Source organism: Pipistrellus kuhlii, unplaced genomic scaffold (assembly GCF_014108245.1).
Source record: "Pipistrellus kuhlii isolate mPipKuh1 unplaced genomic scaffold, mPipKuh1.p scaffold_m20_p_64, whole genome shotgun sequence".
In the NCBI taxonomy this organism is placed as follows: Eukaryota; Metazoa; Chordata; class Mammalia; order Chiroptera; family Vespertilionidae; genus Pipistrellus; species Pipistrellus kuhlii.
The window spans coordinates 132,583-160,378 of record NW_023425567.1 but is presented as its reverse complement, the minus strand read 5'-3'; the positions used below and the strand labels follow the sequence as shown (position 1 = coordinate 160,378).

Here is a 27,796-nt window from a genome sequence, read left to right as displayed (position 1 = left end):
CCCTGCGGGGCTCAGTGGACCCACTTTGTACGCAGCCTGGCAGGGCGCCGCCCCGCCCAGCGGGTGGTGCGTGGTGGAGCCATGCCGGGAGGGCCCGGGGCCGTGTGTGCGGAGGGTGCGTCCTCGGGGGAGGCAGGCGGCCCCCGTGAGTGACCACGGCCCCCCCCTGCCCGCAGGGACCCCGAGCGCCATGTCCGGGTGAAGCAGCGGGGCTCGGTGCTGAACATGCTGAGGAGGCTGGACAAGATCAGGTTCAGAGGTCACAAGCGAGACGATTTCCTCGACCTGGCGGAGTCTCCCAACGCCTCGGACACCGAATGCGGCGACGACGTGCCCCTCAGAGTGCCTCGGACCTCGCCCCGGGACAGCGAGGAGCTGCGGGACCCTGTGAGTACCGGCTTCCGCCACACGGCCCCGGGCGCTGTTCGGGGTGCCCCCTCAGTCGCCCCGGGACCCCGTGAGTTCCGGCTTCCGCCCACACGGCCCCGGGCGCTGTTCGGCGTGCCCCCTCGGTCGCCCCGGGACCCCGTGAGTACCCGCTTCCGCCACACGGCCCCGGGCCCGTGGGGGGGTGCCCCCTCAGTCGCCCCGGGACCCCGTGAGTACCGGCTTCCGCCCACACGGCCCCAGGCGCTGTTCGGGGTGCCCCCATGGTCGCCCCGGGACCCCATGAGTACCGGCTTCCGCCCACACGGCCCCGGGCGCTGTTCGGGGTGCCCCCTCGGTCGCCCCGGGACCCCGTGAGTACCGGCTTCCGCCCACACGGGGTGCCTGCCTGGTCCTCCCCCGGCACTGGCCCTGCCCTGCCCGCCCGGCACTGGCCCTGCCCTGCCCCTCACCCCGCGTCACTGCGGGGGGCGAGGACCAGGCAGGTCACTCCTGCCCCAGTCCACACCCAGCCTGGTGACTGGAAAAGTAAGACGGGCAGCAGCCTTTCCTCTGCCAAGCGCTGGCACAGCAGCTGGTCCTCCCTCCGAGGGGGGTGGTGGGCAGACTCCTCAGCGGAGGCGGTGCCCTTGCGAGCGGTGGTGCAGGAGGGCCACGGACAGGGCCCTCTGGAAGCGTCCGCCCCCGGCCTGCTGCCGGGCTCTCCTCGCCGCCCTGGTGACCTCCCGGCGTGGACGCCGCGCTCGGGGCCGTGGGACTCCTCCCGGGCCCTGTGCGCCCGCCTCCGCTCCGTGTGTTACGGACGGTCCGGCGGGAGAGGCTGGGAGCCGGCGGGGCGGGATGAATAGCTGACAGCCGGCCTCCTGAGAGCGCGCCCGGCACCGAGCGCGGCTCGCCTGCTCGGGCCACGGCGTGTGCTGTTGGCCGGCATCAGCCTGGGGCTGGGGCTGGTTCCGACGTTGTTGGGGCCGAGGGTGGGCCACTCGGGAACAAGAATCCCACGTGTGGCTCCAGGCTGTGTGTGTGCGTGTGTGTGAGGCGGGATCCCGCAGAATCAGTCTGACTTTTCCACGCTCTGTCCATCTGTCCAGCGGCCAGTGGCAGCTGCCTGCACCCAGGAGCTATCTTGATGGAGACCCTGACTGTACCCAGAGCCTGGCCCTCCCATGTGCATGTGCGTGTGCGTGCACGTGTGTCTTCGTGTGTACGCATGCACATGCATGTGTGAGTGCCCGTGGCAGGTGACAGCACAGAGGGTCAGCAGGCTGGGGCTGGTGCTAGTGCTCCCATCCGGGCACATGGCACTAAGAGTGCGGTGCCCAGGGCTGTGACCCAGGCCCCGTCCATTCCCTCCGTGTGTTTCTCAGGACCCTCTCTGCAGGGGGAGGCTGGTCGCAGGGTCCCTCGGGAGGGGGTGCCTCTCCCCCAGGGCACTTGGTGCCTCTGGGCACCTGCCACTCCCGTGAGCTACGTGCCCCCGGTGGCTGGTGTGTGCCGTACCAGGCCGCCCCCCCCACCTCCCGCGGTGTGTGTGCCCCTCGCCCTTCCTCCGCTCACTCAGCTGTCCTCTGGCTCTGCTGTCCTCTCTACCGGTGGGAGGCGGGGGGGGGGGGCAGGAGGTGGGGGGGGGTAGGGGGCAGGGGGAAGGGGGCAGGGGGGTGGGGAGTAGGGGATGGGGAGCAGGGGGGAGGAAGGGGGCAGGGGTGGGGGGGTAGGGAGTGGGAGGCGGGGGGGGCAGGGGGCGGGGGGCGGGGGGTAGGGGGCGGGGGGCAGGGGGCAGGGGGGTGGGGAGTAAGGGGTGGGGAGCAGGGGGCGAGGGCAGGGGGCAGGGGGGTGGGGGGTAGGGAGTGGGAGGCGGAGGCGGGGGACAGGGGGCGGGGTGGGAGCTCTGAGTGGCTGCTGTGAGGCCTGGTTGTGAGGGAGGTTGGCCACCTGTGTGTTTAGGCTTTCTCTTCATTGTGTGTCTGTGTGGTGACATGCACATCACAGGAAACCTGCCACGTGAGCCATTTTAAGTGCCGCTCAGTGGCACTTACGCACAGTCACGTGGTTGTGTGGCCACCTCCGGACCACCACGGGAGGCTGGGCGGGGACGGATGGGTTTGCTGGCGGGTGTGCCCTTCCTCCTGGGGAGGGCAGGGGAGCCGCTGTGCTCAGGGGAGGCCGAGCGACCCGCCGTGGGTCTCAGGTGAACCCGCGCCTGCCTGTGCGCAGGGCCCGGCAGGCTGGGGCTCCGGGGCGCTGGGTGGACCGGGAGCTTCGAGGGGCGCCCTGAGCTCGCTCTCTCCGTGTTTCCCTCCAGGCCGGTCCGGGGACCCTCATCATGGCCGCGGGAGTCCATGACTTCAACCGGACGGAGTCCGACCGGCTGAACGAGATCAAAGGCCACCTGGAAATCGCCTTGCTGGAGAAGCACTTCCTGCGTGAGTGCCGAGGGGGGGGGGGCAGGCTGGGAGGAGCCGGTCAGGACAGCTCCCGCGGCGCCTGTGGGCGCCCGCACGCCTCTCGCCTCCGAGTCCGCGGTCCCTCTGCTGCCCCAAGCCCTGCTCTGGCGGCTCAGCTCCCGGGCGGAGGAGGGAGTCTCCCCGGAAATCGCATCATCCCAGCCATCCGCGCGCCGTTGTCTCCGGCCCTGGACACGGGCCTGTCGTGCTGTGTGTTCTGCTTGTTTTCCACAGCGAATCGCGAGGCACAGCAGTGTGTGTGTGTGTGTGTGTGTGTGTGTGATGGCTGGGCTGGGCTGCTGGCGCCCCTCCCCCATGGGCTCCTGCCCTGGGCTTTGGCTGGTGACCGCCGAGCGTTCGGAAGGGCCCGCGGGTCCCACAGACGCTGTCTCGTTCCACCTGCTGCCTTGGATCCGCTCGCTGCCCCTGTGTCACTCATTTACTTATTTATTTTTATTTGTTTTTATTTGCATTTGTTTTTATTTGTTTTATTTTTTATTATTTTAAAAAATATATATATTTTATTGATTTTTCACAGAGAGGAAGGGAGAGAGATAGAGAGCTAGAAACGATGAGAGAGAAACATCAACCAGCTGCCTCCTGCACACCCCCCACCGGGAATGTGCCCGCAACCAAGGTACATGCCCTTGACCGGATTCGAACCTGGGACCTTTCAGTCCACAGGTAGACGCTCTATCTGCTGAGCCAAACCGGTTTCGGCTTATTTGTTTTTTTGTTTGTTTTTTTTTTATGTCAGAGAGGAAGGGAGAGGGAGAGAGAGAGAAACATCAATGATGAGAGAATCATGGATGGCTGCCTCCAGCACGCCCCCCATTGGGGATGGAGCCCACAACCCCGGCAGGTGCCCTGACGGGGAACCGAACCGTGACCTCCTGGCTCCCAGGTTGGTGCTCCGCCACAGCCTCGCCGGCCGGCCCGCTCTGTAGGTGAGGAGACCCAGCACAGAGGGCGGAGGAGGGAGTGGCCCTCGGTGATGCCCTCAGCCAGGCTCACACGTGACCCCTGCGCAACACGGCTGGCTCAGGGCGGGTGACCCTGTCGGGAATGGGGGGGGGGGCAGGCAGCTCCGCCCTGAGCACCCTGAACTAGTCACCTCCGCGCCTCGCAGGGCTGCCCAGGCCCCGGGGGAAGGGCCCAGGCAGCCACCTCCTGCCCGTCAAACCCACTGGGCCTCCCTCCTGCCTGTCCCCCTGGGATTGTCTCCCCCTCTGTCCGTGTGTCCCTGGTGTTCGCACACTGAGCGTGTCTGAGCCGTACCCGTGGGCTACGGCCTTCTCCCGGGAGCAGGTGACGTGTGTCTGCGTTTCTGCGTGTCCCCCCGCAGGGCTGCAGTCTTCCCCTCAAACCCCTTTCCTGTCAGCACTCCCCCTGCAGGTGTGTGTGCACACGTGTGTGTGTGTGTGTGTGTGCGCGCGCGCGCGCACAGGTGTGCAATCAGCTCTCTGTGCACATGTGTATATGCAATCGTTAAATCTGCATGTGTGCACTATTAACTCCGTGTGTGTGCACATGTGGTGTTAACTGTGCAACACATCTGTGTGCTGTTAACTACGTGGCTGTGCACACATGTGTTGTTAATTTCGTGTGTGTGCGTGTGTGTACGCGCAGTTAAGGCCACATGTGTGCTATTAACTCTGTGTGTACATATATTAACTCTGCGTGTGTGCATAGTTAACTCTGTGTGCATGCATGAGTGTGTGCGCTCCGTTAACTCCACATGTGTGTACATATGTATGCATTTAACTCTGAATGTGTGCGCTGTTCACTTTGCATGTGTGTGTGCACATGCACTGTTCCGTGAGTACGGGTGCAGGTGTGTGTACTGTTAACTCCACGTGGGTGCTGTTAACTCCACATGTGTGCACGTGTGTGTGCTGTTAACTCTGCACATGTGAACACGTGTGTATCATTAACTCACGGTGTGTGCTGTTAACTGCATATGTGCACGTGTGTGTATCATTAACCGCATGTGTGCGTGTGTGCGCTGTTATCTGAGCATGGGTGTACGTGTGTGTGCTGTTAACTCTGCCTGTGTGCCTGTGCGTGCTGTTAACTCTGCGTGTGCGTGTGTGTGCCGCTAACTCCACGTGTGCCTGTGTGCAGGTGTGTACACACAGCCTCGGTCTCTCTCGTGCCGGAGGCTGTGGCACCTGCTGGGGAGCGGGTGCAGCAGGTCTGGGGCTGCTGTGGCTCCTGGGCCTGCCTGACCGGGTCCTGTGACGGGGCTTGTGCTGGGCCCGCGGGGGGACGGTGCCCGGGGGGACGGTGCCCGGCAGGACAGGCCGCTGGCCAGTGCGGGAGCCTCTGCCCGAGCTTGGCGGGGACGCTGCCGCATCAGCAGACGAGCCTCGTGAACTTGGCTGTTGTGGGTCAAGCGGCCAGATTCGGCCGTGACACACGTGTCCGTGAGCCAGCTGAGCCAAATGCCATCAGCGTGGGGCAGGGTCTGCGAGAGCCTCTAAGCCGGGGCTCCAGGGCGGGGCAGGGGCCTCTGCAGGGCCGTGGGGAGCGATGTCCAGCAGTTGGGCAGGACCGCGGGCCCCACGGGGACACCGTTTGGGCGCCCGGATCCACGTGGACGGGAGCTCCTGCCTCGGAGCAGCACCGCTGAGCCCTAGACCAGCCTGTGGTCTGTCCTTTCTGATGAGGAGGCCGTCCCCGGCCCCGGGAGCTCGCAGGGCAGAGCGGGGCCCGTGGGCACAGCCCGGGCAGCGCTGACGGCTGCTGGCTCCTCCTCACTGAGGGCGTCTTCCCTTCGTCAGAGCGAGGGGGGGGACGGCCAGTGAGAGAGGTGTTCGTCGATCGCCTCCGTACACGCCCCCCGGGGGCCGAACCACATCTGGGTGTGCCCTGACCAGGACGAGCCTGCAAACTTCCGGCTCAGCCCACTGAGCCACACGGCCGGGCCGGGCATTCTTTCTTAGCGATGGGAAACGTCAGAGAGAGACACTGAGAGCGTCATGTTCTCCCCCACACGCCTCCCCCAGCTTCCGCCGGAGGGTGAGGCAGGCCGGCCCCCGCCCGCGCCCCCAGCCCTCCCGGGAGTCCCCGCACGCCCCGTCGTGTCATCTGTGAACATTTCGTCAGGCAGCTCGCTGTGTTCTAGGAACGAAAGCAGCGCGTCTGACATCACCACGGAAAACACACACGTTTTCTTTGTGTCGCCAGCTTTCCCACGTGAGCCCACGTCCCCGCCGCCCCCGCATCCTCCCTCAGCAGCCTGGGCGCCGGCAGCTGGGTCCCTCGGTGCTGACCGCTGCTTCTCTTCCGGCCTCTGTGGGGGGGCAGGCTGTCTCGGGGGGCAGGCCCTCTATGGGGGGACCAGGCCTGTGGGGGGCCAGGCTGTGGGGGGGCAGGCTGACTGGGAGGGCAGGCCCTCTATGGGGGGGGCCAGGCTGTGGGGGGGCAGGCTGACTGGGAGGGCAGGCCCTCTGTGGGGGGGGCCAGGCTGTGGGGGGGGGCAGGCTGTCTGGGAGGGCAGGCCCTCTATGGGGGGGCCAGGCTGGGGGGGGGCAGGCCGTCTGTGGGGGGGCAGGCTGACTGGGAGGGCAGGCCCTCTGTGGGGGGGCCAGGCTGTGGGGGGGGCAGGCGGACTGGGAGGCAGGCCCTCTATGGGGGGGCCAGGCTGTGGGGGGGGCAGGCCTCTGACTGGGAGGGCAGGCCCTCTAGTGGGGGGGCCAGACTGTGGGGGGGCAGGCTTGACTGGGAGGGCAGGCCCCTCTATGGGGGGCCAGGCTGTGGGGGGGGCAGGCTGTCTGGGAGGGCAGGCCCTCTATTGGGGGGGGCAGGCAGGCCGTCTGTGGGGGGCAGGCTGTCTGGGAGGGCAGGCCCTCTGTGGGGGGGCCAGGCTGTGGGGGGGCAGGCTGACTGGGAGGGCAGGCCCTCTATGGGGGGGCCAGGCTGTGGGGGGGCAGGCTGTCTGGGAGGGCAGGCCCTCTATGGGGGGGCCAAGCTGTGGGGGGGCAGGCTGTCTGGGAGGGCAGGCCCTCTATGGGGGGGCCAGGCCTGTGGGGGGGCAGGCTGTCTGGGAGGGCAGGCCCTCTATGGGGGGCCAGGAGGTGGGGGGCAGGCTGTCTGGGAGGGCAGGCCCTCTATGGGGGGGCCAGGCTGTGGGGGGGCAGGCTGTCTGGGAGGGCAGGCCCTCTGTGGTGGGGTCTCCACTTCGTACTTTGCTCAGGGAGTCCCATGGATTCCATACGTGACCTGTCATGTCGCGTCCCTCTGGGCTGATGGGAGGGGTGACCTTGGGGGGCCTCCCTTGGGGTCCCCGCCTCCATCATCATGGCTCTGTGCCATCGTTTCATGAGAGGTTGCGAAACAGGGATTTCCGCCTCCGCCTGCGCTCCACCTCCTCCTGTCGTGCACGTTACTTCCTGTGCCGTTGGGGGGCCCTGGGCAGGCACGTGTCCCTGAGTTCTGACTGCCTCCCGGTGTTTCCCAAACACAAGCACATCCTCTTGTCTAAACAGGGCACGGCGAGGTTAGCGGTGCTGCCATCTGACCTGAGGCCTCTCTGCCTTCCCTGTGCCCATGTGTCCACAGCGAGGTTAGCAGGTCCCGGCACACGCGGCCGCCGCCTCTCCCGTGGTCTCATTAGAGTGAACGGAAGGGAGGGGGAGGAGAGAGAAGCTTCTACGTGAGAGCCACGGTCGCCTCCCGAACACACCGGCTGGGGCTGGGGCTGAGCCTGTAATTCACTTACATGCCCTGGATCCGAGTCGAACCCGAGACCCTTGGGCCCGTGGGGCCACGCTCCAGCCACGGAGCCACGGGGGGGCTGTCTGTGTGTCTCTGATGCCCCTTGTTCTGTAGACTGTCTGTCCCTCGGGTTGGTGTCTGCTGGCCCCTCATGACGAGGTTTGCGGAGCCCTCTTCAACGGGAGCCGCATCCCCGCGCGTCTGCAGGTCCCGGGCTGCGCAGAGTCGGGTTTCTCTCCTGCGCCCCGTCCCCTCTCTTTCCCAGGATACCAGTCTTTCACGGTCAGTCCTTCGGGTGAATTCCGGGTGACACGGACGCCCAGGCTCCTCTGTTTCCGGTCTGTGCCTCCCAGAAGCCACGGCGGTGCTTGTTCTCACTCCCCCGTCAGTAACGGTGGCCCGTCCGTGTCTCCCTCCCCCCGCCAGGCCCTCGCGCTCCCTCCACAGCGGGCCTTGGGGTGGAACCCCGAGTTCCCCTGTCTGTGCTCCCGCACTCACTGCTGTGCGGGCGTGGCCTGGTTTGGGCCACGTCTCTGTCCACGGAGACCTGTCCCTTCCCCGTCCTCGGCGAGCACCCGCCTCTGGCCTGTAACGTAGTTGCTGGGTCCTACCAGGCCTGGCGGACAGGGAGCGTGCTCTGAGGAGCAGGACCTCAGAGGAGCGGTAGGGGCGGCGCTGGTGCTGATTTAGCTGCTTGTGCCACCGGGAAGGGGGCGCTTGGCGGAGGCACATCTCACAGCTTTGCCCAACTGGGACGAGCAGGGCCCCAGGCTGCAGTCCCTGCGGCAGGGGCCTGGGGCGCCCCTGCTCCCTCCTGGCTGGGGAGAGCCCTGCAGCCGCGGGGGCAGGGCCTGAGGCGGGGTGGGGGGGTGTTTGTTTGGCTCTGCAGCCCCAGGGCGGGGCGGGGCAGGCAGCTCGGGCTGGAGGGCGAGGCCCCTGTCTGCAGCCCCGTGGTGTGGGCGTCTGCCCCTCAGGCGGGCACAGCGCCTCCCACGGGTCAGACAGGGATCACTTTCCGAGTTCGCATCCTGCGCATCCTGCCCTCCGCCGGCCTGGCTGCTGCTGCCACGCGGTGGCCTTTCTGCTGAGGGACCTGGGCGGGCGTCCAGGCAGCCGTGTTCAGGAAAGCGGGGTTCTGTCAGGCGTGCTGGCGGGCCGAGGGCCGTGTCCGGAGGAGGAGCGTGGGGGGCGGGACGGCTCCCGTTCGGGAGGACCGTCTCCTCGGGGCAGGCGCGGGGCGGAGGTCAATGAGGAGCCGCCGAGGCAGCAGGCGGGACAGAGGACCGAGCCTCCAAACATTTACCCAGGCACGTCCGGCACTCCGCAAACCCAAACGTGTCCCTGGGCAGACGACGCCGGCCCGGCCCGGCCTCCCAGGGGGGTGGGGATGTCCCAGCGCCTCCCTCCCCCCGGCGCCCTCTCCTCTGTCTGGCCCGCTCTGTGCCGGCAGACAGGGTCCTGCGTCCAGGCACAGCGGCTTCTGGAAACTGGCCTGGGCTATAGGTGTGGGTTAGGCTGTAGGTCAGGGCCTGGGCTGTAGGTCAGGGTTAGGCTGTAGGTCAGGGTTAGGCTGTAGGTCAGGGGTTAGGCTGTAGGTCAGGGTTAGGCTGTAGGTCCGGGCCTGGGCTGTAGGTCAGGGCCTGGGCTGTAGGTCAGGGTTAGGCTGTAGGTCAGGGTTAGGCTGTAGGTCAGGGTCTGGGCTGTAGGTCAGGGCCTGGGCTGTAAGTCAGGGCCTGGGCTGTAGGTCAGGGTTAGGCTGTAGGTCAGGGTTAGGCTGTAGGTCAGGGTTTAGGCTGTAGGTCAGGGTCTGGGCTGTAGGTCAGGGCCTGGGCTGTAAGTCAGGGCCTGGGCTGTAGGTCAGGGTAAGGCTGGTAGGTCTAGGGCCTGGGGCTGTAGGTCAGGGCCTGGGCTGTAGGTCAGGGTTAGGCTGTAGGTCAGGGCCTGGGCTGTAGGTCAGGGCCTGGGCTGTAGGTCAGGGCCTGGGCTGTAGGTCAGGGCCTGGGCTGTAAGGTCGGGTTTTAGGCTGTAGGTCAGGGCCTGGGCTGTAGGTCAGGGCCTGGGCTGTAAGTCGGGGTTAGGCTGTAGGTCAGGGCCTGGGCTGTAGGTCAGAGTCTTTGCCTGAATGTCAGGGTCTTGGGTGTGGCCCTGGGTCCCAGGTCTCTTGAGATGGGCCAGGAAGAGAAGCTGCTACATCACCCGGAGCACCGGGCCATCCTGCCCAGGCCAGGGGGTGCCACTGCCGCGGTGAGGGGCGGTGGAGGCCCCCCTGCAGCCCTGCTCACTGGTCAGACCTCGAGGAGAAGTCCTGGCTCTCACCGAGGGCCCTTGTCACCCAAATTCAGTGAAACTGGTCATGTTTCTGGGTCTCAGGAAAGCCTTCGGGGCAAGAGCAAATGTGGCTTTTCCTGTGGAATTTCCATTCGCAAGGCCTCAGCCTGCCGACCCCCCTACCCAGGTGTCTGTGACCGTCACCTGCCCTCTATCCGGGTGGTCTGTGGTCTGTGACCGTCACCTGCCCACTATCCGGGTGGTCTGTGGTCTGTGACCGTCACCTGCCCTCTATCCGGGTGGTCTGTGGTCTGTGACCCTCACCTGCCCTCTATCCGGGTGGTCTGTGGTCTGTGACCGTCACCTGCCCACTATCCGGGTGGTCTGTGGTCTGTGACCGTCACCTGCCCTCTATCCGGGTGGTCTGTGGTCTGTGACTGTCACCCTGACCGTGGCCATCACAGGCCACACTCAGCCCTATTGGACCCCCTGCTGTGCAGTGACCCCCCCCCTCCCCCCCTGACGTGGTGAGTGGTCCCGCCCTCACCGTCGCTGCGTGACCCTCAGCTGCTTTGGGAGGGTTCGCTCATGGCTTTTCCAGCCTCCAGAGGAGCTGCATTCCTTGGCTCCTGCCCCCTCCTTCCGACTTCAGAGTCAGCAGGGGCATCTTCTGGGCTCTTTGACCTCTGACCTCTGACCTCTCACCCTCCTCCCTCTCAGGATTTACACGATCCAGAGAGTCCAGGACACTCTCCTGAATCGAGATCCTTAACGTCATCGCGTTTGCCAAGTCCCTATGTCCACGCTGTGTCCCCGCTGTGTCCCTGTCGGGCAGCGAGGAGCTCCAGGTGCCCGCAGACCGCGCCGGGCACGCAGGGGCAGGGGCGGGCGCTCACGGTCTCCTCCCCGCAGAGGAGGAGCTCCGGAAGCTGCGGGAGGAGACCAACGCCGAGATGCTGCGGCAGGAGCTGGACCGCGAGCGGCAGCGGCGCATCGAGCTGGAGCAGAAGGTGCAGGAAGTGCTGAAAGCCAGGTGCGGGGTGCGGGCGCCGGGGCGGGTGAGGGGGGCGCGGGGGCCGGTGAGGGGTGCGGGGGCCAGGTGAGGGGGTGCGGGGGCGGGTGAGGGGGGTGCAGGGCCGGGTGAGGGGTGCAGGGCCAGGTGAGGGGTGTGGGGGGCAGGTGAGAGGGGTGCAGGGCCGGTGAGGGGTGCAGGGCCGGTGAGGGGGGTGCGGGGCCGGTGAGGGGTGCAGGGCTGGTGAGGGGGGTGGCCGGGCCGGTGAGGGGTGCGGGACTGGTGAGGGGGGTGCAGGGCCGGTGAGGGGTGCGGGGCTGGTGAGGGTGGTGTAGGGTCGGTGAGGGGTGCAGGGCCAGGTGAGGGGGTGCGGGGGCGGGTGAGGGGGGTGCAGGGCCAGGTGAGGGGTGCAGGGCCAGGTGAGGGGTGCGGGGGGCAGGTGAGGGGGGTGCGGGGGCAGGTGAGGGGTGCAGGGCCAGGTGAGGGGGTGCAGGGGCGGGTGAGGGGGGTGCAGGGCCGGTGAGGGGTGTGGGGCTGGTGAGGGAGGTGTAGGGTAGGTGAGCGGTACAGGGCCAGGTTAGGGGGTGCTGGGGTGCGGAGGGCAGGTGTGGGCCCCCTCTGGACCCCCAGGCCCCGCTGAGGTTTGCCTGGAGCGACACCTTTCCCACGTCCTGGGTGCCTGCTGGACTGGGGTTGCTGGGAACCAGGGCCAGCAGCCCAGGCCAGTGCAGAGCGAGGGGGCATGATGGGCGGCTGCGGCATGGAGGAGGGCGAGCGCCAGGCCCTGGACAGACACCACCCGAGGTGGTGGAGCCCAGCACTGTCAGGGTCGTGGCGGAAGGGCAGGCGGACGGTCAGGATCCAGCTGCTCCGGGAGAGGGTTCGAGGCCGGGGACGCTGAGATGGGTGTGGCTGGGCTGCAGGCACAGGAAGCCAGGCAGGTGGCCGGCCAGGGCGAGCCGCCCCGCGTGGTGCTGGGTCACCCGGAGTCGGTGTCGGCACCAGTGGCCAGGGAGCCAGCAGTGAGAGCTGCGGTTCTGAGCTCAACCACCAACAAGGGAGCAAACTGTGAGAACGAACGAACGGGAAAGGAAAGGCCCTGCTGGGCAGCTCCTCTGGCCCTGCTGGCCCCCGAGGGCGCCGGGCATGAGCTGGCCGTGAGGGCCCCCAGGGCGCCGGGCATGAGCTGGCAGTGAGGGCCCCCAGGGCGCCGGGCATGAGCTGGCCGTGAGGGCCCCGAGGGCGCCGGGCATGAGCTGGCCGTGAGGGCCCCGAGGGCGCCGGGCGTGAGCTGGCAGTGAGGGCCCCGAGGGCGCCGGGCGTGAGCTGGCAGTGAGGGCCCCGAGGGCGCTGGGTGTGAGCTGGCCGTGAGGGCCCCGAGGGCTCAGGTGGCCTCCCCACTTCCTCCCCTTTAAGGACCGAGGAGCAGGCGGCCCAGCAGCCTCCGAGGAGCCAGGCCCCGGTCGCTAACGGAGCAGGAGCAGGTGGGTCCCGCGGGCTCCCGGCGGGGGTGGTGCTGGCTGGCGATCCTGTTCCGGGCCCCCCATCGGAGCGGGGTTAGTGTCTGAGGATCGGTGAGTGGCTGCAGGAAGGCAAGTCGCCCATCAGAATGTCACAGCCGTGCAGCTGCGTTTCAAACCCCCGTGTCCCTGGTGTGTGGGGCCCGCAGCTGCTCTAGCGCAAGGCTGACCCTGCCTCACCCTGTCCCTCGAGCGCCAGGCCCGCACCCCCTCTGTGCTGGGGTGGCCTCTGCAGACACCTCCCAGCCTTGTCCCTGGAGCACAGGATGTGACCGCTCCCTCCCTCTTCCCTCTAACGGTGGCGGACACTGCCCCCTGCAGGCGGCCCCGAGAACTGCCTCCTGAAGGGACAGCCGGGTGCAGAGCTATGTTCTGTGGGGGGTGTGTGTGTGTGTGTGTGTGTGTCCCACCCCGGTTTCTGAGGCTGTGCTGGGGTGCTTCCCAATCCTTGCCCCCTCCCAGGCCAGTCCCCGACACATACCCGCTGGCTGGGGCGCTGGGTCCCGGGGAGTGACACACAGCCACCTCCCAGGCAGCCCCGTGTGCCAGTCGGAGGAGGAGGCTGGATGCAGACCAGGTGGCTGCGAGCTGCGGGGGCGGGGGCCGGGGCGGGGGCGGGGGCGGGGGCCGGGGCGGGGGCCGGGGCGGGGGCCGGGGCGGGGGCCGGGGCCAGGCGTGAGAGAGGCCGTGTGGGCTGGCGTGCTCCTTGTGGCAGAGCAGGTTGGCTCTGTTGGGGGGCCGAGCCCTCCGCAGCCGGGCGTGGACCTGCACCCCCCGGGGCATCCTGGAGCCCCAGCCTCACCGCTGCCCCTGTGCCCGCAGACCGGCGGGGCCAGGGCCTGTGCCCCCGCCTGCAGAAGTGGTTCCACGAGAAGTTCGGGGAGTACGTGGAGGACTTCCGGTTCCAGCCCGAGGAGAGCGCCGTGGAGACGGAGGAGCCCCTCAGCGCCCGCAGGTGGGCTCGGGCGGCAGCCGGGGGCGCCCGCTCGGCTCCCAGCCGCTCTGCCCCTGAGGGCGCGCAGAGGCCGCCCACGGCTTCGGGATGGCGATGGCCCCGCCTGTCCTCCGCTGCGGGCCTTCCTTCCTCCTGTGGGGCCAGGCACCCGCTCGGTGAACAGGCGCCCCACCTGGGGGGGGGGGGGTAAGGGGGGCACAGCCAGCACCGAGCTGCAGGGGGGGGGGGCGCAGCCACAGGGGAGTTCTCGCTGGCCCTCACCTCGCCCTCCCTGTCTTGCAGGCTGACCGAGAACATGCGGCGACTGAGTGAGTGCCCGCCATGGGGGGGGGGGGGGGGCTCCCAGCCTCTCCCTCAGCCGCTGGCAGCGTGCCCGGGCCCACCCTGCCCCTGGGCGTGGAGCCCCAGCCCCTCGCCGGCATGGGGTGGCGGGCGGGCACCGGGCAGCACGCGAGGCTGCCGGCGTGGCCTGACCGTGTCTCCGTCCGCAGAGCGCGGCGCCAAGCCGGTGACCAGCTTCGTGAAGAACCTGTCCGCCCTGTCCGACTGGCACTCCGTCTACACGTCCGCCATCGCCTTCACCGTGAGCGCTCCTCGCGGGCGGGGGTGCGGGACGGCCAGCCTCGGTTTGTCCGCCTGTGAAGTGGGCGGTGGTGCCGCCTGGGGGTGGTTGAGAGGAGCAGGGCGGTGTGCGCCTGGCCGCCTGCGGAGCCTCCGCGTGCTCTGCTCTGCTCTGTTCCCGGTGGGCAGAGGGGACAGCAGGGCCTTGTCCGCCTGCGGAGCCTGGGGTCCCTCCCCCTGGGCACCAGGGCCGTCTGCGGCAGGGCAGGGAGGGGAGGAATGAGGCCTGCCTGCCGGGCCCCTGACCCCCCCCCCCCCCCGCCCACAGGTCTACATGAACGCCGTGTGGCACGGCTGGGCCATCCCCATGTTCCTGTTCCTGGCGATCCTGCGGCTGTCCCTCAATTACCTCATAGCCAGGTGGGTGAGCGGGTTGTGCAGGGCGTGTGGGTCACCTGTGCGCTAAGCCTCCCGGTGTCTGGGCGGCCGGGGCGGCCGTGGATGATTCCAAAAGTGCCCAGGCAGCTCTGGCTCCTCCTCCGATGGCTCTGTTTGGCTAGAAAGCCCCCCCCCCCCCAAACCTCAGGACTGAGCTGCAGAGGCCCAGCGGGCGCCCGGTCTGCGAGTTTCCCTCCATCCTCTGAGCCCCGAGCGAGGCCGTGGGGGCTCTGGGGGTCTCTCTGGACTCACGGTGCCCGGCACAGGGAGCCCCTCCCCGGCCTGAGAGCCCCCGTACTGGCCCGCGCTCCGCGTCTCCCACTCCCGGCCGCGCCGGCCAAAGGCAGTCAGAGTTGGCGGGCCGCCTCACGCCCCGCAGCCCCAGGCCTCCCAGCGGCCTCCCCTCATCTCCTTTGTTTTTTATTTTTTAATGTTTTTTAATGATGTCAGAGAGGAAAGGAGAGGGGGAGAGGGAGAAGCATGGATCGGCTGCCTCCTGCACACCCCTGGGCAGGTGTCCTGACCAGGAATCGAACCCTGACCTCCTGGTTCGTAGGCCATGTGGGCGGGGCCTCACCCACTTGCTTGGAAAGGTTTCTTGTCCCATCACCTCGGGGGCTTTTCCATGTGTCCCCCCAGGCGGCTCAGGGGAAGGGCCAGGAGGGCACCCGAATGGTCTGCAGGGGGGGCGGGGAAGGGGGGCAGGTGGCATGGAGGTGACCCTTTGTCCGGGGCGGGCGCTCCTCCCGCCCGTCACTCGGGGGTAGGGGTAGGGGGTGTGAGGCCCCTGAGCGTGTGCCCTGTCTCCCCTCCGCAGGGGCTGGAGGATACAGTGGAGCATCGTGCCCGAGGTGTCCGAAGTGGTGGTAAGTCCCTGCAGGGCCCCCGAGGCCAGGTGCCGCTGTGTGGGTGCCCACCCGGAGCCCCGCCTGCCCAGCAGAGGCCGGAGGCGCCCGGTCCCTGACCGTGTGACAGCTGGTGCCCCAGTGCCCGGTCCCTGACAGTGTGACAGCTGGTGCCCGGTGCCCAGGCCCTGACAGTGTGACAGCTGGTGCCCGGTGCCCGGTCCCTGACCGTGTGACAGCTGGTGCCCCCGTGGCCCGGTCCCTGACCGTGTGACAGCTGGTGCCCCAGTGCCCGGTCCCTGACCGTGTGACAGCTGGTGCCCCAGTGCCCGGTCCCTGACCGTGTGACAGCTGGTGCCCCAGTGCCCAGGCCCTGACCGTGTGACAGCTGGTGCCCGGTGCTCGGTCCCTGACCGTGTGACAGCTGGTGCCCCAGTGCCCAGGCCCTGACCGTGTGACAGCTGGTGCCCGGTGCTCGGTCCCTGACCGTGTGACAACTGGTGCCCCAGTGCCCAGGCCCTGACCGTGTGACAGCTGGTGCCCCAGTGCCCAGGCCCTGACCGTGTGACAGCTGGTGCCCCAGTGCCCAGGCCCTGACCGTGTGACAGTTGGTGCCCCAGTGCCCAGGCCCTGACAGTGTGACAGCTGGTGCCCCAGTGCCCGGTCCCTGACCGTGTGACAGCTGGTGCCCCGGTGCCCGGTCCCTGACAGTGTGACAGCTGGTGCCCCAGTGCCCAGGCTCTGACCGTGTGACAGCTGGTGCCCGGTGCCCGGTCCCTGACCGTGTGACAGCTGGTGCCCCAGTGCCCAGGCCCTGACCGTGTGACAGCTGGTGCCCCAGTGCCCAGTCCCTGACTGTGTGACAGCTGGTGCCCCAGTGCCCGGTCCCTGACCGTGTGACAGCTGGTGCCCCAGTGCCCGGTCCCTGACCGTGTGACAGCTGGTGCCCCAGTGCCCAGGCCCTGACCGTGTGACAGCTGGTGCCCAGTGCCCGGTCCCTGACCGTGTGACAGCTGGTGCCCAGTGCCCAGGCCCTGACAGTGTGACAGCTGGTGCCCGGTGCCCAGGCCCTGACAGTGTGACAGCTGGTGCCCAGTGCCCTGCAGGCGCAGGCTCAGCTGCTCCGGAAGAGGTTGCCCTGCCCGGCCTGTTGTGACCCTTCCCAGCTGGGGTGGAACATGGCGGGCAGTGAAGGGGGTGGAACATGGAGGGCAGTGAAGGGGGAACCTCTAGCTCCCGCAGCGTCCTGTGCAGGCAGTGCCTGCGGCTGGGCCAGTCCAAAGGCAAAGCTCCGCAGGCCCCTCCCTCCCTCCAGCCTGTGAATAGTCTGTCGGCGCGGCCCTGCCACTCGCCTCCCTGCGCTGTGACAGGAACGAGTAACCGCAGTGTGCCCAGGCAGGAAAGACATGCTGAGCTCGCTCCAGAGGGCACTCTGGCCCCGGGGCAGAGCCGCTGGTGTGGGCAGGAGGGAGCGCTCAGTGCTCCCTGGGCCTCAGCAGATGTTTGAGCACCTACTGTGTGCATGGAGCACGCAGTGGGGGTGCTGAGTGTGGTGGGGCCTGCAGGGTTCCCTGAGGTCAGAGAGGATGTCTGGGGCAGACCTGGGTCCAGGGGTCCCTCTGGAGGGTTTTGTTGAAAGAACTTAGGCAAGCGGGGTGAGCCTGGCCCTCTCTGCCTCAGTTTCCCTGCCCGTAAAGTGAGTTGGGGCCACTGCATGGTTTCAGATGCATCTTCAGATGGAGCCATTAGTGGGAGCCTCAGCCCCGTCGGCTACTGGGCGTCCACTGCCTGCCCTCCTGCCCTCTCAGGCCGAGCTGGCCCCAAGGCCAGGTCCCCGGACAGCGGCCGTGGGCTGAGTGGGCGGAGGAAGGCCTTGTGCGGTCGGTGAGGGAGGTCTCTCGGCGTTAACGTGGCGGCTGTTCTCGCCCTGTGCCCCAGGAGCTGCCGAAGGAGGACCTGACCGTGTCCGAGAAGTTCCAGCTGGTGCTGGACGTGGCCCAGAAGGCGCAGGTGCGCTCCGCCGGCCCGGCTGGCCTGGCAGGGGCTTCGGGGAGGGCCGCAGGACTGGGTCTGACCCCGATAGCCCCCCAGCCTGGCTGGGGCGGGGCTGGGCCGTGGCACGGCGTGGTCTCGAGGGGCTGCCCGGAGCCTCTGGGCCCTACGGCCCCGAGTCTGTCCCAACCGCAGCCTTCCTCACACAGAACCTCTTCGGGAAGATGGCCGACATCCTGGAGAAGATCAAGAAGTAAGTCCCGCCCCGCCCGCCGCGCGCAGTCCCCCCGCACCCACTGACCCCGTCTCCCTTCCAGCCTCTTCATGTGGGTGCAGCCTGAGACCACGCAGAAGCTGTACGTGGCGCTGTGGGCCGCCTTCCTGGCCTCCTGCTGCTTCCCCTACCGCCTGGTGGGGCTCGCCGTGGGTGAGCGGCCGGCGGGCGGCCGGCAGGGGACGGGGCGGGGGTGATGGCCCGGCCTCTGGGCGGTGCGATTCACTGCTGTCCCTTGGCACCTGGGGGAGCCCCGCCATGAGGACGCCCCCTCAGAGGGCGGCTGGGGACGGTCCCCAGTTCCCCTTCCCGTCACCTGGGACGGTGACGATGGCCTGTGGATGGGCGGGGGAGGGGGTGGCAATTTTATGGTTTGTCCTGAGTCACCTCTGGGTTTGCAGAAACATGAAAGCGGCCACTCCCTTAGCCGGGACATATGCCTTCTCCCCCCCTGTCCCTCCATCCTCGTGCCTTCTCCCCCCCATCCCCGTGCCTTCTCCCCCCGATCCCGTGCCTTCTCCCCCCCATCCCCGTGCCTTCTCCCCCCCATCCTCGTGCCTTCTCCCCCCATTCCCCCATCCCCGTGCCTTCTCCCCCCATCCCCCCATCCCCGTGCCTCCTCCCCCCATCCCCGTGCCTTCTCCCCCGCATCCTCGTGCCTTCTCTCCCCCATCCCCGTGCCTTCTCCTCCCCATCACCGTGCCTCCCCCCCCCCCCCCCCCCCGTCTCCGTGCCTTCTCCTCCCCCGCCCCCTGGGGGCACCGTGCCAACCCAGGGTGCGGACGGCCCGCGAGCAGGCGGCTGGTGGTGTCCCAGTGAGGGCTCTTCTCCTCCCAGGACTCTATGCCGGCATCAAGTTCTTCCTCATCGACTTCGTCTTCAAACGCTGCCCGCGGCTGCGAGCCAAGTACGACACCCCCTACATCATCTGGACGAGCCTGCCCACCGACCCGCAGCTCAAGGAGCGCTCCAGCGCTGCCGCCATGTCCCGCAGGGTGAGCGCGGGCCCCGAGCCCCCGGCCCTGGCAGACGGCTCCGGCGCCCTCCCGCCCCCCGGACCGCCCCAGCCGGGCGGCCCCGGGCCCAGGGCCGGCTGTGGTCATGGCTCCAGAGAGCCTGGCCTTGGGAGGAGGTGCCCGGCAGTGGCGCGCTGGGCGGGCGGAGGCTCCTGACGGGCCGCCCTGGTCCCGGTCTGTCGGTGGAGAGCCACGTGGGCTCGGCCCCGTGGCCGGGCCAGCCTCGTGCTGCCTCGGGGTCTCCGACCAGGGAGGGCGACGCTGGCTTGCAGAGCCGTGTGTGTGCGTGAACTCAGGAGAGGGTGTCCCGTGACCTGTTGGTGCTTCTGTGGGTGGGAGGGGAGCCCCATGCTCCCAGTTCTGGGACAGGAAGGCTCGTGGGGAGGCTGTGGGGTGTGCCGCCGGCAGGCAGCAGGCAGCGGCGGGGCTCGGCAGACGGAGGAGGCCTCGGTGGAGGCGGGGTCAGGACCCCCTCCTGGCGCCGGCCCCTCCGGGAGTCCGGGAGCAGGGTGTGGGCGCATGGCCGGGCTGCGCGTGCAGCTGCTGAGCGTGTGTGGCCCCGTGTCACGCGGACCGTTTTCCTCTTGCCGCGGTCGCACGGCGGCCAGCTGTCAGGGCAGAAGGTAGGGTCCGAGGGGCGCCCCGCTGTGGCTGGTGTGTGCGTTGCTGTGTCGTGACTGGCGTTGAACGTGGCTTCACTGGCCTGTCCGCCACCGGCTCTGGCTCTGAGCCGCCGCCCGAGCTGCCCGGCGCCCAGCCCCTCCCGGCCCCGCTGGCTCGGCCGTGTGCGCCTCCGGGGGGCGTGTGCAGCTGCGGGGAGGCTGGCCCGCGGGCGCTGACGGCGGGGCGTTGGCAGCTGCAGACGGCGTCCGCGAGGAGCTACGTGGCCAGCGCGCCCGCGGGCCTGGGCCGGGACGAGGACGCCGGCCGCCTGCACAGCACCAAGAAGGGCAACTTCCACGAGATCTTCAACCTGGCGGAGACCGAGCGGCCGCTGGCGGGTGTGTGCCACCAGCCGGGCCCTGGCCGTGGGGGGGCCGCCGGGGGGGGGCGGGCGATGGGCTGCCCCTCGTATGCAGACGTCCCGGCCGCAGGGGAGGAGCGGGTGGCCGGCCCAGGCCGTGCAGGGCGTCCCTGTGCGGTCAGCGGTTGGTTTCCCAGCGGGAACTCGGCAGGGCCGGCTGCGAGCCACGTCCCACAGGTTGGCACTGCTGGCAGCTCCCTGGCACAGGCAGGCAGTGCCCTGAGGTCCAGCCTGGGCACCACGGCCGTGCCCATCTGACACGGAGGCCTAGATCCCTGTTGCCCCCCAGAACAGTCTCCCTAAACCCCTAAACTGCTGGTGCACTGGGCTCCTCACGTGTCTGACATCAGTGGTGGGCCCCCAGGGGAGGGAGGCTGGGAGAGTCAGTGTTGACCTTCTGAGCCCTCGTCCTGCTGACCTTGACCATGAACCTGGGCCTCTGAGCCTCTGTTTCATTTCGTTAACTTTGCTGTTTAACCAGCGCCCGTTTCTTTCTTTTTTTTTTTTTTTCTTTAAAAAAAAAGTTTATTGATTTCAGAGAGGAAGGGAGAGGGAGAGGGAGAGGGGGAGAGGGCCAGTAACAGTGAGAGGACCTTGGATGGGCTGCCTCCTGCGTGCCCCGCCCTGGGGATGGAGCCCGCAGCGCACGTGCCCACTGTGGCCCCGGGTTCCGGTCGGTGTCAGCCTGAGCCGCCGCCGGCTCCTCCTCTGGTGGAGAAGGCCTCCCTGTCCACCCCCGTGGGGTGGAGGCGGGCACGCGTGGCGTTGCCGGTGGGAACCGCGGTCCGTTTGCCCCTCAGTGTGTGAGAACGGCTGGCGCTGCTGCCTCATCAACCGCGACCGGAAGATGCCCACGGACTACATCCGGAACGGGGTGCTGTACGTGACGGAGAAGTGAGTGGCCGGCCGCGGCGGGCACTGCTGCAGGGGACTGGCGCCCCCGCCGTCACAATCCTGGCTCAGGCCGTGCGTGCCCCTGGAGGAGCTGCAGGGAGCTGATCCCGGGCCCCTCCAGCCTGTGGGGGACGGGGGCCAGGCCGCGGGGGGCTTCTCAGCGGGGGGAGGCCCTGACCCGCGGCCCCACTCTCAGCAGCCAGGCCCTGTCTCCCTCTGCCCCTCGCCGAGGGAGCTGGCAGGGCCCCCAGCCCCGGGCTCCCTGCGGGGCCGGCTGGCGGCCCAGGATTGAACCACTGAGCAGCGATCTGGGGTTCGGAGCCAAGCACGGCCTTCAGTCTGACACTGGGAGGCGCCTTCTAAATGTCAAGCCTCCGTCCGAGGCTGGGCCCTGGTGGAGGGGGGAGGGTTAGGGTCCGGGCCGCCCTCCGTGCCCTGGGCTGGGGCAGCCGGCGGCCCCAGCCCAGCAGCGGCTTCGCCTCTGACCCACAGCTACTTGTGCTTCGAGAGCTCCAAGTCCGGCTCCTCCAAAAGGAACAAGGTCATCCGGCTGATGGACATCACCGACATCCAGAAGGTGGGCCCGCTGGCCGTCCTCCCCGCCCTCCCCACCCTCCCGCTGCCCATCCTCCCATTGCCCATCCTCCCGTCCTCCCCGTCCTCCCCGCCCTCCCCCGTCCTCCCGCTGCCTGTCCTCCCCGCCCTCCCGCCCTCCCCATCCTCCCCGCCCTCCCGCTGCCCATCCTCCCGCCCTCCCCCTCCTCCCCATCCTCCCCGTCCTCCCATCCTCCCCGTCCTCCCCGTCCTCCCCATCCTCCCCGTCCTCCCGTCCTCCCGCTGCCTGTCCTCCCCGTCCTCCCGTCCTCCCGCTCCCTGTCCTCCCCGTCCTCCCCGTCCTCCCGTCCTCCCGTCCTCCCCGTCCTCTCTGTCCTCTCGTCCTCCCCCTCCTCCCCCTCCTCCCGCTCCCCGTCCTCCCGCCCCCTTCGCGGGGAGCCGCCGGGCGCCGGGCAGGCGGGAGTTCCTGGAACCCGTGTCCAAGGAGCAGGTGCCACCCTAGAGGCAGCGGGCGAGGTCCTGGCGTCTGGGCCCTCAGGCCCGTACAGAGCCCTCAGCTCCTGTCTGTCCGGCCCCCGGCCCCCGGCCTCGCCCCTTCCCCTGGGCTGCGCCTGGCGTCCTCACAGACGAGACAGCATCGCGCCAGCCGGGCAGGGCTGAGCCTCGTCCCTGAGCCCCCGCCCCCGTCAGGGCAGGTCGGGGGGCTGCCTGCCCCGGCACTGCCTAGCGGGTCTCCCCACGCGTGCCGCATGGAGTGGGCGCAGGGTGCCGAGCTGGGGCGGGGGCGCACGCCGGGGGCAGGGCCCACCGACTCCCCACCACAGACTCAGCCTTTGCCCGTGGCCGGGAGCCAGGCCCGTGCCCACGGAGACGCCGGAGTGGGAGGGCACGGCCCGCCCCGGGAGGCCCTGGTGACACCTGCTCCCCTTCCAGTACAAGGTCCTGTCTGTCCTCCCGGGGTCGGGCATGGGCATCGCCGTGACGACGCCATCGACCCAGAAGGTAAGAGCTGGGCGGGCGGGGCCCTGGGGCCCGTGCAGAGCCCCTGGCCTGCCAGGCTCCAGCTGGGCAGGCAGGCCTCCTCCCCTCCTCCCTCCTCTCCTTTCCTCCCTCCTTCCTTCCCTCTCCCCTCCCTCCTCCTCTCCTCCCCTTCCTCCCTCCTTCCTTCCCTCTCCCCCTCCTCTCCCTCTCCTCCCCCTTCCTCCCTCCTTTCTTTCCTCTCCCTCTCCCTCCTCCCTCTCCTCCCCCTTCCTCCCTCCTTCCTTTCCTCTCCCTCTCCCTCCTCCCTCTCCTCCCCCTTCCTCCCTCCTTCTTTCCTCTCCCCCTCCCTCCTCCCTCTCCTCCCCCTTCCTTCCCTCCTTCCTTCCCTCTTCCCCTCCCCTCCCTCTCCTCCCCCTCCTTCCTCCCTTCTCCCTCCTCCTCCTTCCCTCTCCCTCTCCTCTCCTCTCCCCTCCCTCTCCTTCTCCCCCTCTACCCCTCCCCCTCCCTCCTCCCTCTCCTCCCCCTTCCTCTCCCTCCTTCCTTTCCTCTCCCTCTCCCTCTCCCTCCTCCCTCTCCTCCCCTTCCTCCCTCCTTCCTTTCCTCTCCCCCTCCCTCTTCCCTCTCCTCTTCTCCCCTCCCTCCTCCCTCTCCTCCCCCTTCCTCCCCTCCTTCCTTTCCTCTCCCTCTCCCTCTCCCTCTCCCTCTCCTCCCCTTCCTCCCTCCTTCCTTTCCTCTCCCCCTCCTCCTCCCTCTCCTCCCCCTCCCTTCCTCCCTCCTTCCATCCCTCTCCCCTCTCCTCTTCTCCCCCTCTCCCCCTCCCTCCTCCATCCCCTCCCTTCTCCTTCCTCCCTCCTTCCTTCCCTCTCCCCTCCCTCTCCCTCTCCTCTTCTCCCCCTCTCCCCCTCCCTCCTCCCTCTCCCTCCCTCCTGCCCACAGGGACCTCTCTGCACTGAGGGTGTGGCAGGAGGCTGAGGCTGCAGGGATGACCTAGCGCGGTTCCTGGGGAGGGGGGCGGCCACTGGGGCCCATCCCCTGCCTCTTGCTCCGTTTCTCTGAAGTCTGGCCTCTGGTTGGGCAGGGGGTCTGCCCTGAGCCCCTGGACCCCATGTGGTTCCCAGTGCCCAGTCCCCCGGCTCAGTGCCAGCCGGGCCCCCGCTCAGTGCCAGCCGGGCCCCCCCGGCTCAGTGCCCGCCGGGCCCCCCGCTCAGTGCCAGCCGGGCCCCCGCTCAGTGCCAGCCGGGCCCCCCCTGCTCAGTGCCAGCCGGGCCCCCGCTCAGTGCCAGCCGGGCCCCCGCTCAGTGCCAGCCGGGCCCCCCGCTCAGTGCCAGCTTCCCCGCAGCCGCTGGTGTTCGGCGCCATGGTGCACAGGGACGAGGCCTTCGAGACCATCTTCAGCCAGTACCTGAAGATCACCGCGGGCGCAGCCTCAGGCAGTGACAGCTAGCGCTCCCGGCCTGGGGCGTGATTGACAGCTATCCCTCCCCGGCCTGGAGCGTGATTGACAGCTAACCCCCCAGCCTGGGGCGTGATTGACAGCTAGCCCCCCAGCCTGGGGCGTGATTGACAGCTAGCCCCCCCAGCCTGGGGCGTGATTGACAGCTAACCCCCCCAGCCTGGGGCGTGATTGACAGCTATCCCTCCCCGGCCTGGAGCGTGATTGACAGCTAGCCCCCCAGCCTGGGGCATGATTGACAGCTAGCCCCCCAGCCTGGGGCGTGATTGACAGCTATCCCTCCCCGGCCTGGGGCGTGATTGACAGCTAGCCCCCCCAGTCTGGGGTGTGATTGACAGCTAGCCCTCCCCGGCCTGGGGTGTGATTGACAGCTAGCCCTCCCCGGCCTGGGGTGTGATTGACAGCTAACCCCCCCAGCCTGGGGCGTGATTGACAGCGTGGCAGGAAAACAGTCGGACATCTCGTGACCTTTGCAATAACCCCTGGACCTGTGGCTCCTGTCGTGTGGACCTGCAATCACGGACCCTGCAGGGGCCGGTCGCTCGGACGGTGCCAGCCGCCTGCGGGCCAGGGACCTCGGAGGCCGGGGAGGAAGACACGCAGGAGGCGCTGTCCGCCCGCCAAGCACACGGCTCCTCTGCCCGGGACGTGTGGCACGCCCGCAGCGGCTCCCAGCGCGTTCCACCAAAGCCATAGCTGCAGGGCGCCGGGGACAGCGGAGCCCCGACCGGCCTGCACCCAGCCCTGCCATGGCCCCGAGAGCCAGGGCTTGTGTGGGCCGCAGGCTGTGGGGCCATGAGCCTCGGCCGGGATTGGCCGGGGTCTGCCCGGCCTCTCGCCCCGGCCTGACCAGCCGGCAGGGGCCTGCGTCCCGCCTGACGGGTGGAGGGGGTGGAGTGGAAGCACATTTTTTTAACACTTTGCTCTTGGAAGGCCCGGGGCTGAGATGGACGTGGGCCTGCGTGGCCCCCGGCGTGAGGAGGGGCTGGGGCCGGGCGGGCCCGGCTGTGCAGGCCCTCTGGGCAGTGACCGGGAGCGGAGCCCAGAGGGTGGGCCGGGCCCGCGCCCACACGCACGCACACGCACACGCACACGGATGGGAGCGAGCCCCCCTCCCAGCTGGTCTGGGCTCACCCACCGAGGAAGCCACGGCCCTGGCGGAGGTGGCCGGCCCAGTGCATTCTGGGACAGCCGGTGTCCCCACAGGCCTGTGGCTGCTGCAGAAAACAGGCTCGTGGGAGGGGCGGCCAGTGACCCCGCAGGGCAGCGCACTTCCCACACGGATTCCTGCAGCCCACCGGCCGAGGCCTGGGTGTGGGTGAGATGCCGTTTTTTGAAGAAACAGATTCTATTTTTTACAGAGAGCAAGCTGCTTTCTTATTTTTGTATCGTTTTTCAGACGTGATTTTTACCTTCGCTCCGACCCCCTTTGCTGGTTTGGGGAGGGGGCAGCATCGCCCTGGTCACCCTTCAGGGAGGGCCGGCCAGGCCACGCCACGCCGCCCGCGGGGAGGCACGGGGCAGGGACGGGAAGCGGGACCGGCTGGACCGTGGGCGCTCCCGTGGGCTGAGGCCCCGGGGACCCCGGGACGCACCCGAGGGGCCTCCCGGGGCGTCCACAGCGAGGCGGCGTGGGCCTGAGCTGCCCAGGCCGGGCCGGGGAGAGCTCCCGGGAGCCGGGTCAGCCGTGCCTGCGGCCGGCGGGGCAGTGTCCTGGCTGGGGGCCGGGCGGCGGGAGGGGTGCCTGCCGAGCGCGAGGGCTCCGAGCCCCTGCAGGGTGGTGTTGGAGTCCCTTCTGAGGAGAAGGGAGATGAAAACTCACCACGTGACAGGGTGTGGCGGCCTGGCCCCCACCGAGGGCCGAGGCGGCCGAGCGCAGACCTGTGCAGGCGGCTCCCTCCTGTCGGGGGCCTATGGCTTCGCTGAACGTAAACTGGGAGACGAATTTCCGCGCCTCGTCCATGGACAGACAGGCCGCTGTCTGAGCTCCTCGCTCGCTCGTTGTAAATACGGGACGTGTGACCGTTCGCGAAGGATTTACTGTACGAGGGACCGATGGCACCTGTCGTTTTTTAACAGACCCTGTTTAAAGACGTCTTGTATAAATTATAATTTTATTTAAATAAACCTGCAGCGCTTTGTGCTAAGGCGGGGCCCCATTCCCCGGGGACTGGGCGGGGGAGGGCGGGGGGGGCGGGGGGGGGGGGCTGCCATGAGCAGCAGAGGCTGGGCCAGGCTCGGAAGCCATGAGGTGGCTTGCAGGGAGGGGCATCACAGCCTGGCGCTGGAGGCAGCGGGCAGGGGTGCCACCACCTGAGGGTGTGTGAGGAGACCGAGCACCTGGGGTGCAGGTCCTCCCCCACCCAGAGATGCCTTCTGGGGACCAGGTGCTGCCTCAAGCCTCCCGCAAGGCCCGGCCTGGGGTGGAAGGCCCCGTGGCGCTCGGGCAGCAGGCCAGAGACGGGATCGGTGTTACCGGCCTCCTTTGGGCCCTGCATTTCCATTTGTGCCTTTGACCTCGTTACGGACCAGCCCGACTTACACCGGTGCACCTGAGGCCTGCACCCAGGAGCCCCCGGCCCTGGGCGGCTGCTGGGCGTACCCAGAGGGCCAGCCTCCTGCACCCAGGCCCAGGCACTGCCTGCCCGCTGGCTCGGGAGTGGCCAGGGTGGGAACAGGCCCTGTGGGCGGGCTCCAGCTCATGGGGGGCCCTGCATCCCTGTCCATCTGTCCTGGGCTGGAACACAGCGGCACCCAGACCGCCATCCCTGGGGAGGGCCCCCCAGGCGACTCCCGACCAGATACCAGACTGGTCTCCTCACAAAATGTAATGTCCCGCCCCAACCCCACCGCTCCTCCTGATGCCGTCCCCCCACTGGGCCTTTGTGGGGAGCAGACAGACCCCCACACGGTCACCCACCCCCTGGGGCAAGGAGTGTCCATCCACAGAAGTCCGCGCCTGGTCACTGTCTGCAGTGACCGATGTGAGAATAAACAGATTAACAGGCAGAAACAGCAGCCGCGGCCGGCCTGTGCGCCATGGAGCCCAATCTGTGCCCCAACCTGTGGAGGCTCAGCTTGGGGCCGACTCTGGTGGTGAGAGCCCTGCGCTCAGTGGGCACGTGAGCTTCGACCTGCAGGCGGGTGAGGAGTGAGGTGGGATCTGCTACTGTGTCTGCACACGCGTAGGGCGGCTGTGGGGTCGGCGGCTGTGGGGTGCGGGGGGGGCTGTGGGTCGGAGTCGGGGTCGGGTGGGATGCGTTGGCGGCCACGGGGCTGTGGGGTCGGGTTGGCTGTGGGGTGGGGGGCTGTGGGGTGCGGGGGGGGGGGCTGTGGGTCGGAGTCGGGGTCGGGTGGGATGCGTTGGCGGCCACGGGGCTGTGGGGTGGGGGGCTGTGGGGTGCGGGGGGGGCTGTGGGTTGGGGTTGGGGTCGGGGTGGGATGCGTTGGCGGCCACGGGGCTGCTGGCTGTGCCCCCCGGTACGTGGCTCTCCCCAGCCGAGGGCCCGGAGACAAGAGGCACGGCGCCGGCCTCCTGGGTCTTTGTTCCCGGGGCCAGGCCTGTGGGTGCCCCGGGGCCAGGCCTGTGGGCGCCCCGGGGCCAGGCCTGTGGGCGCCCCGGGGCCAGGCCTGGCTGCAGCTCAGAGGGGCCGTCCGGGAGGACAGACAGGGACACGAACGTGACCTCAGTGAAAACCAGGCCCTCCGCGTGCCTTCGCTGTGGATCCCAGAACAGCGCCTTCTGCCAAAGTTCACTTTATTACGTCGTCTCAGACCCGTCAGAGTGCGGCCACGTCCTAACCTTGAAACCAGCAAGACCAGAGCGGACGCTGGGCCCCCTCCCAGCAGCAGGCCTGGGGGCGGGCGTTCGGCGATGAGTGAGGAGCCAGCTGATGAGTCCCCGGTCCACACCGGAGCCACGGGGGCGGAGCCATGGAGGCAGCCCTGCAGCTCCCGTGGCCGCCAGCAGCTCCGCGGTTCTCTCCGGAGCCTTCACGGAGGCAGGCCCGGCGGGTGAGGGGTTCTCCGTCCTGTGAGATGGGGGCGCCTCGGGGTCAGGAGCTCCCAGGTCCCCGTGAGTGTCCGTGTGCGGCGGGAGCTGCCACCTGGGAAGCGGGGCGCTGGCTGGCGTGTGGGAAAAGGCTCCCTGAGCGTGCACTCCGGCCGCCTGGGGGTGGGAGATGAGAGCAGCGGAGGCCCGGGGCGGCGAGGCGGGCGGCCCACGGGGGTCCCGGGGGCCCTCACGCTTCGCCGTAGACTCCAGGCCCTGCGGTGCGGCCGCCGCCCCCCACAGAGCCACCAGCCCCCCGGCTTCTTCCGGGAACAGCAGGCAGGACGGACACGCCAGCGTGCTGTCAGCTCTTTATACCCAACCCTCCTCCACCCGCAGCCACCCGATCGCCCTCCCACGCGGTCTGTTCGGAAAAAGGAAACACTGCTACAGCCGTGCTCGCCGGG

The 27,796-nt window shown here is 68.8% G+C and overlaps 1 protein-coding gene across 4 annotated transcripts in view; it reads left to right on the top strand.

Annotated features, from left to right (window-relative positions):
- GRAMD4 (GRAM domain containing 4) overlaps positions 1–24,560 on the top strand; it is a 51,836-nt gene extending 27,276 nt beyond the window's left edge. For 2 of the 4 annotated variants that reach the window (XM_045575096.1, XM_045575097.1), the window contains exons 2-20: positions 177–387; positions 2,690–2,810; positions 10,731–10,851; positions 12,247–12,315; positions 13,168–13,305; positions 13,588–13,613; positions 13,797–13,888; positions 14,195–14,286; positions 15,122–15,170; positions 17,088–17,159; positions 17,351–17,394; positions 17,459–17,568; positions 18,253–18,410; positions 19,288–19,432; positions 20,256–20,349; positions 20,842–20,926; positions 21,838–21,906; positions 23,225–23,356; positions 23,672–24,560. In XM_045575096.1, the coding sequence (XP_045431052.1) occupies positions 177–387; positions 2,690–2,810; positions 10,731–10,851; positions 12,247–12,315; positions 13,168–13,305; positions 13,588–13,613; positions 13,797–13,888; positions 14,195–14,286; positions 15,122–15,170; positions 17,088–17,159; positions 17,351–17,394; positions 17,459–17,568; positions 18,253–18,410; positions 19,288–19,432; positions 20,256–20,349; positions 20,842–20,926; positions 21,838–21,906; positions 23,225–23,329 (1,801 nt within the window). In that variant the 3' untranslated portion in view covers positions 23,330–23,356; positions 23,672–24,560. Of the gene's footprint in view, positions 1–176; positions 388–2,689; positions 2,811–10,730; positions 10,852–12,246; positions 12,316–13,167; positions 13,306–13,587; positions 13,614–13,796; positions 13,889–14,194; positions 14,287–15,121; positions 15,171–17,087; positions 17,160–17,350; positions 17,395–17,458; positions 17,569–18,252; positions 18,411–19,287; positions 19,433–20,255; positions 20,350–20,841; positions 20,927–21,837; positions 21,907–23,224; positions 23,357–23,671 lie in introns of those variants that run through there. The other 2 variants (XM_045575094.1, XM_045575095.1) reach the window with 2 other exon arrangements.
- Positions 24,561–27,796: the final 3,236 nt, after the last annotated feature.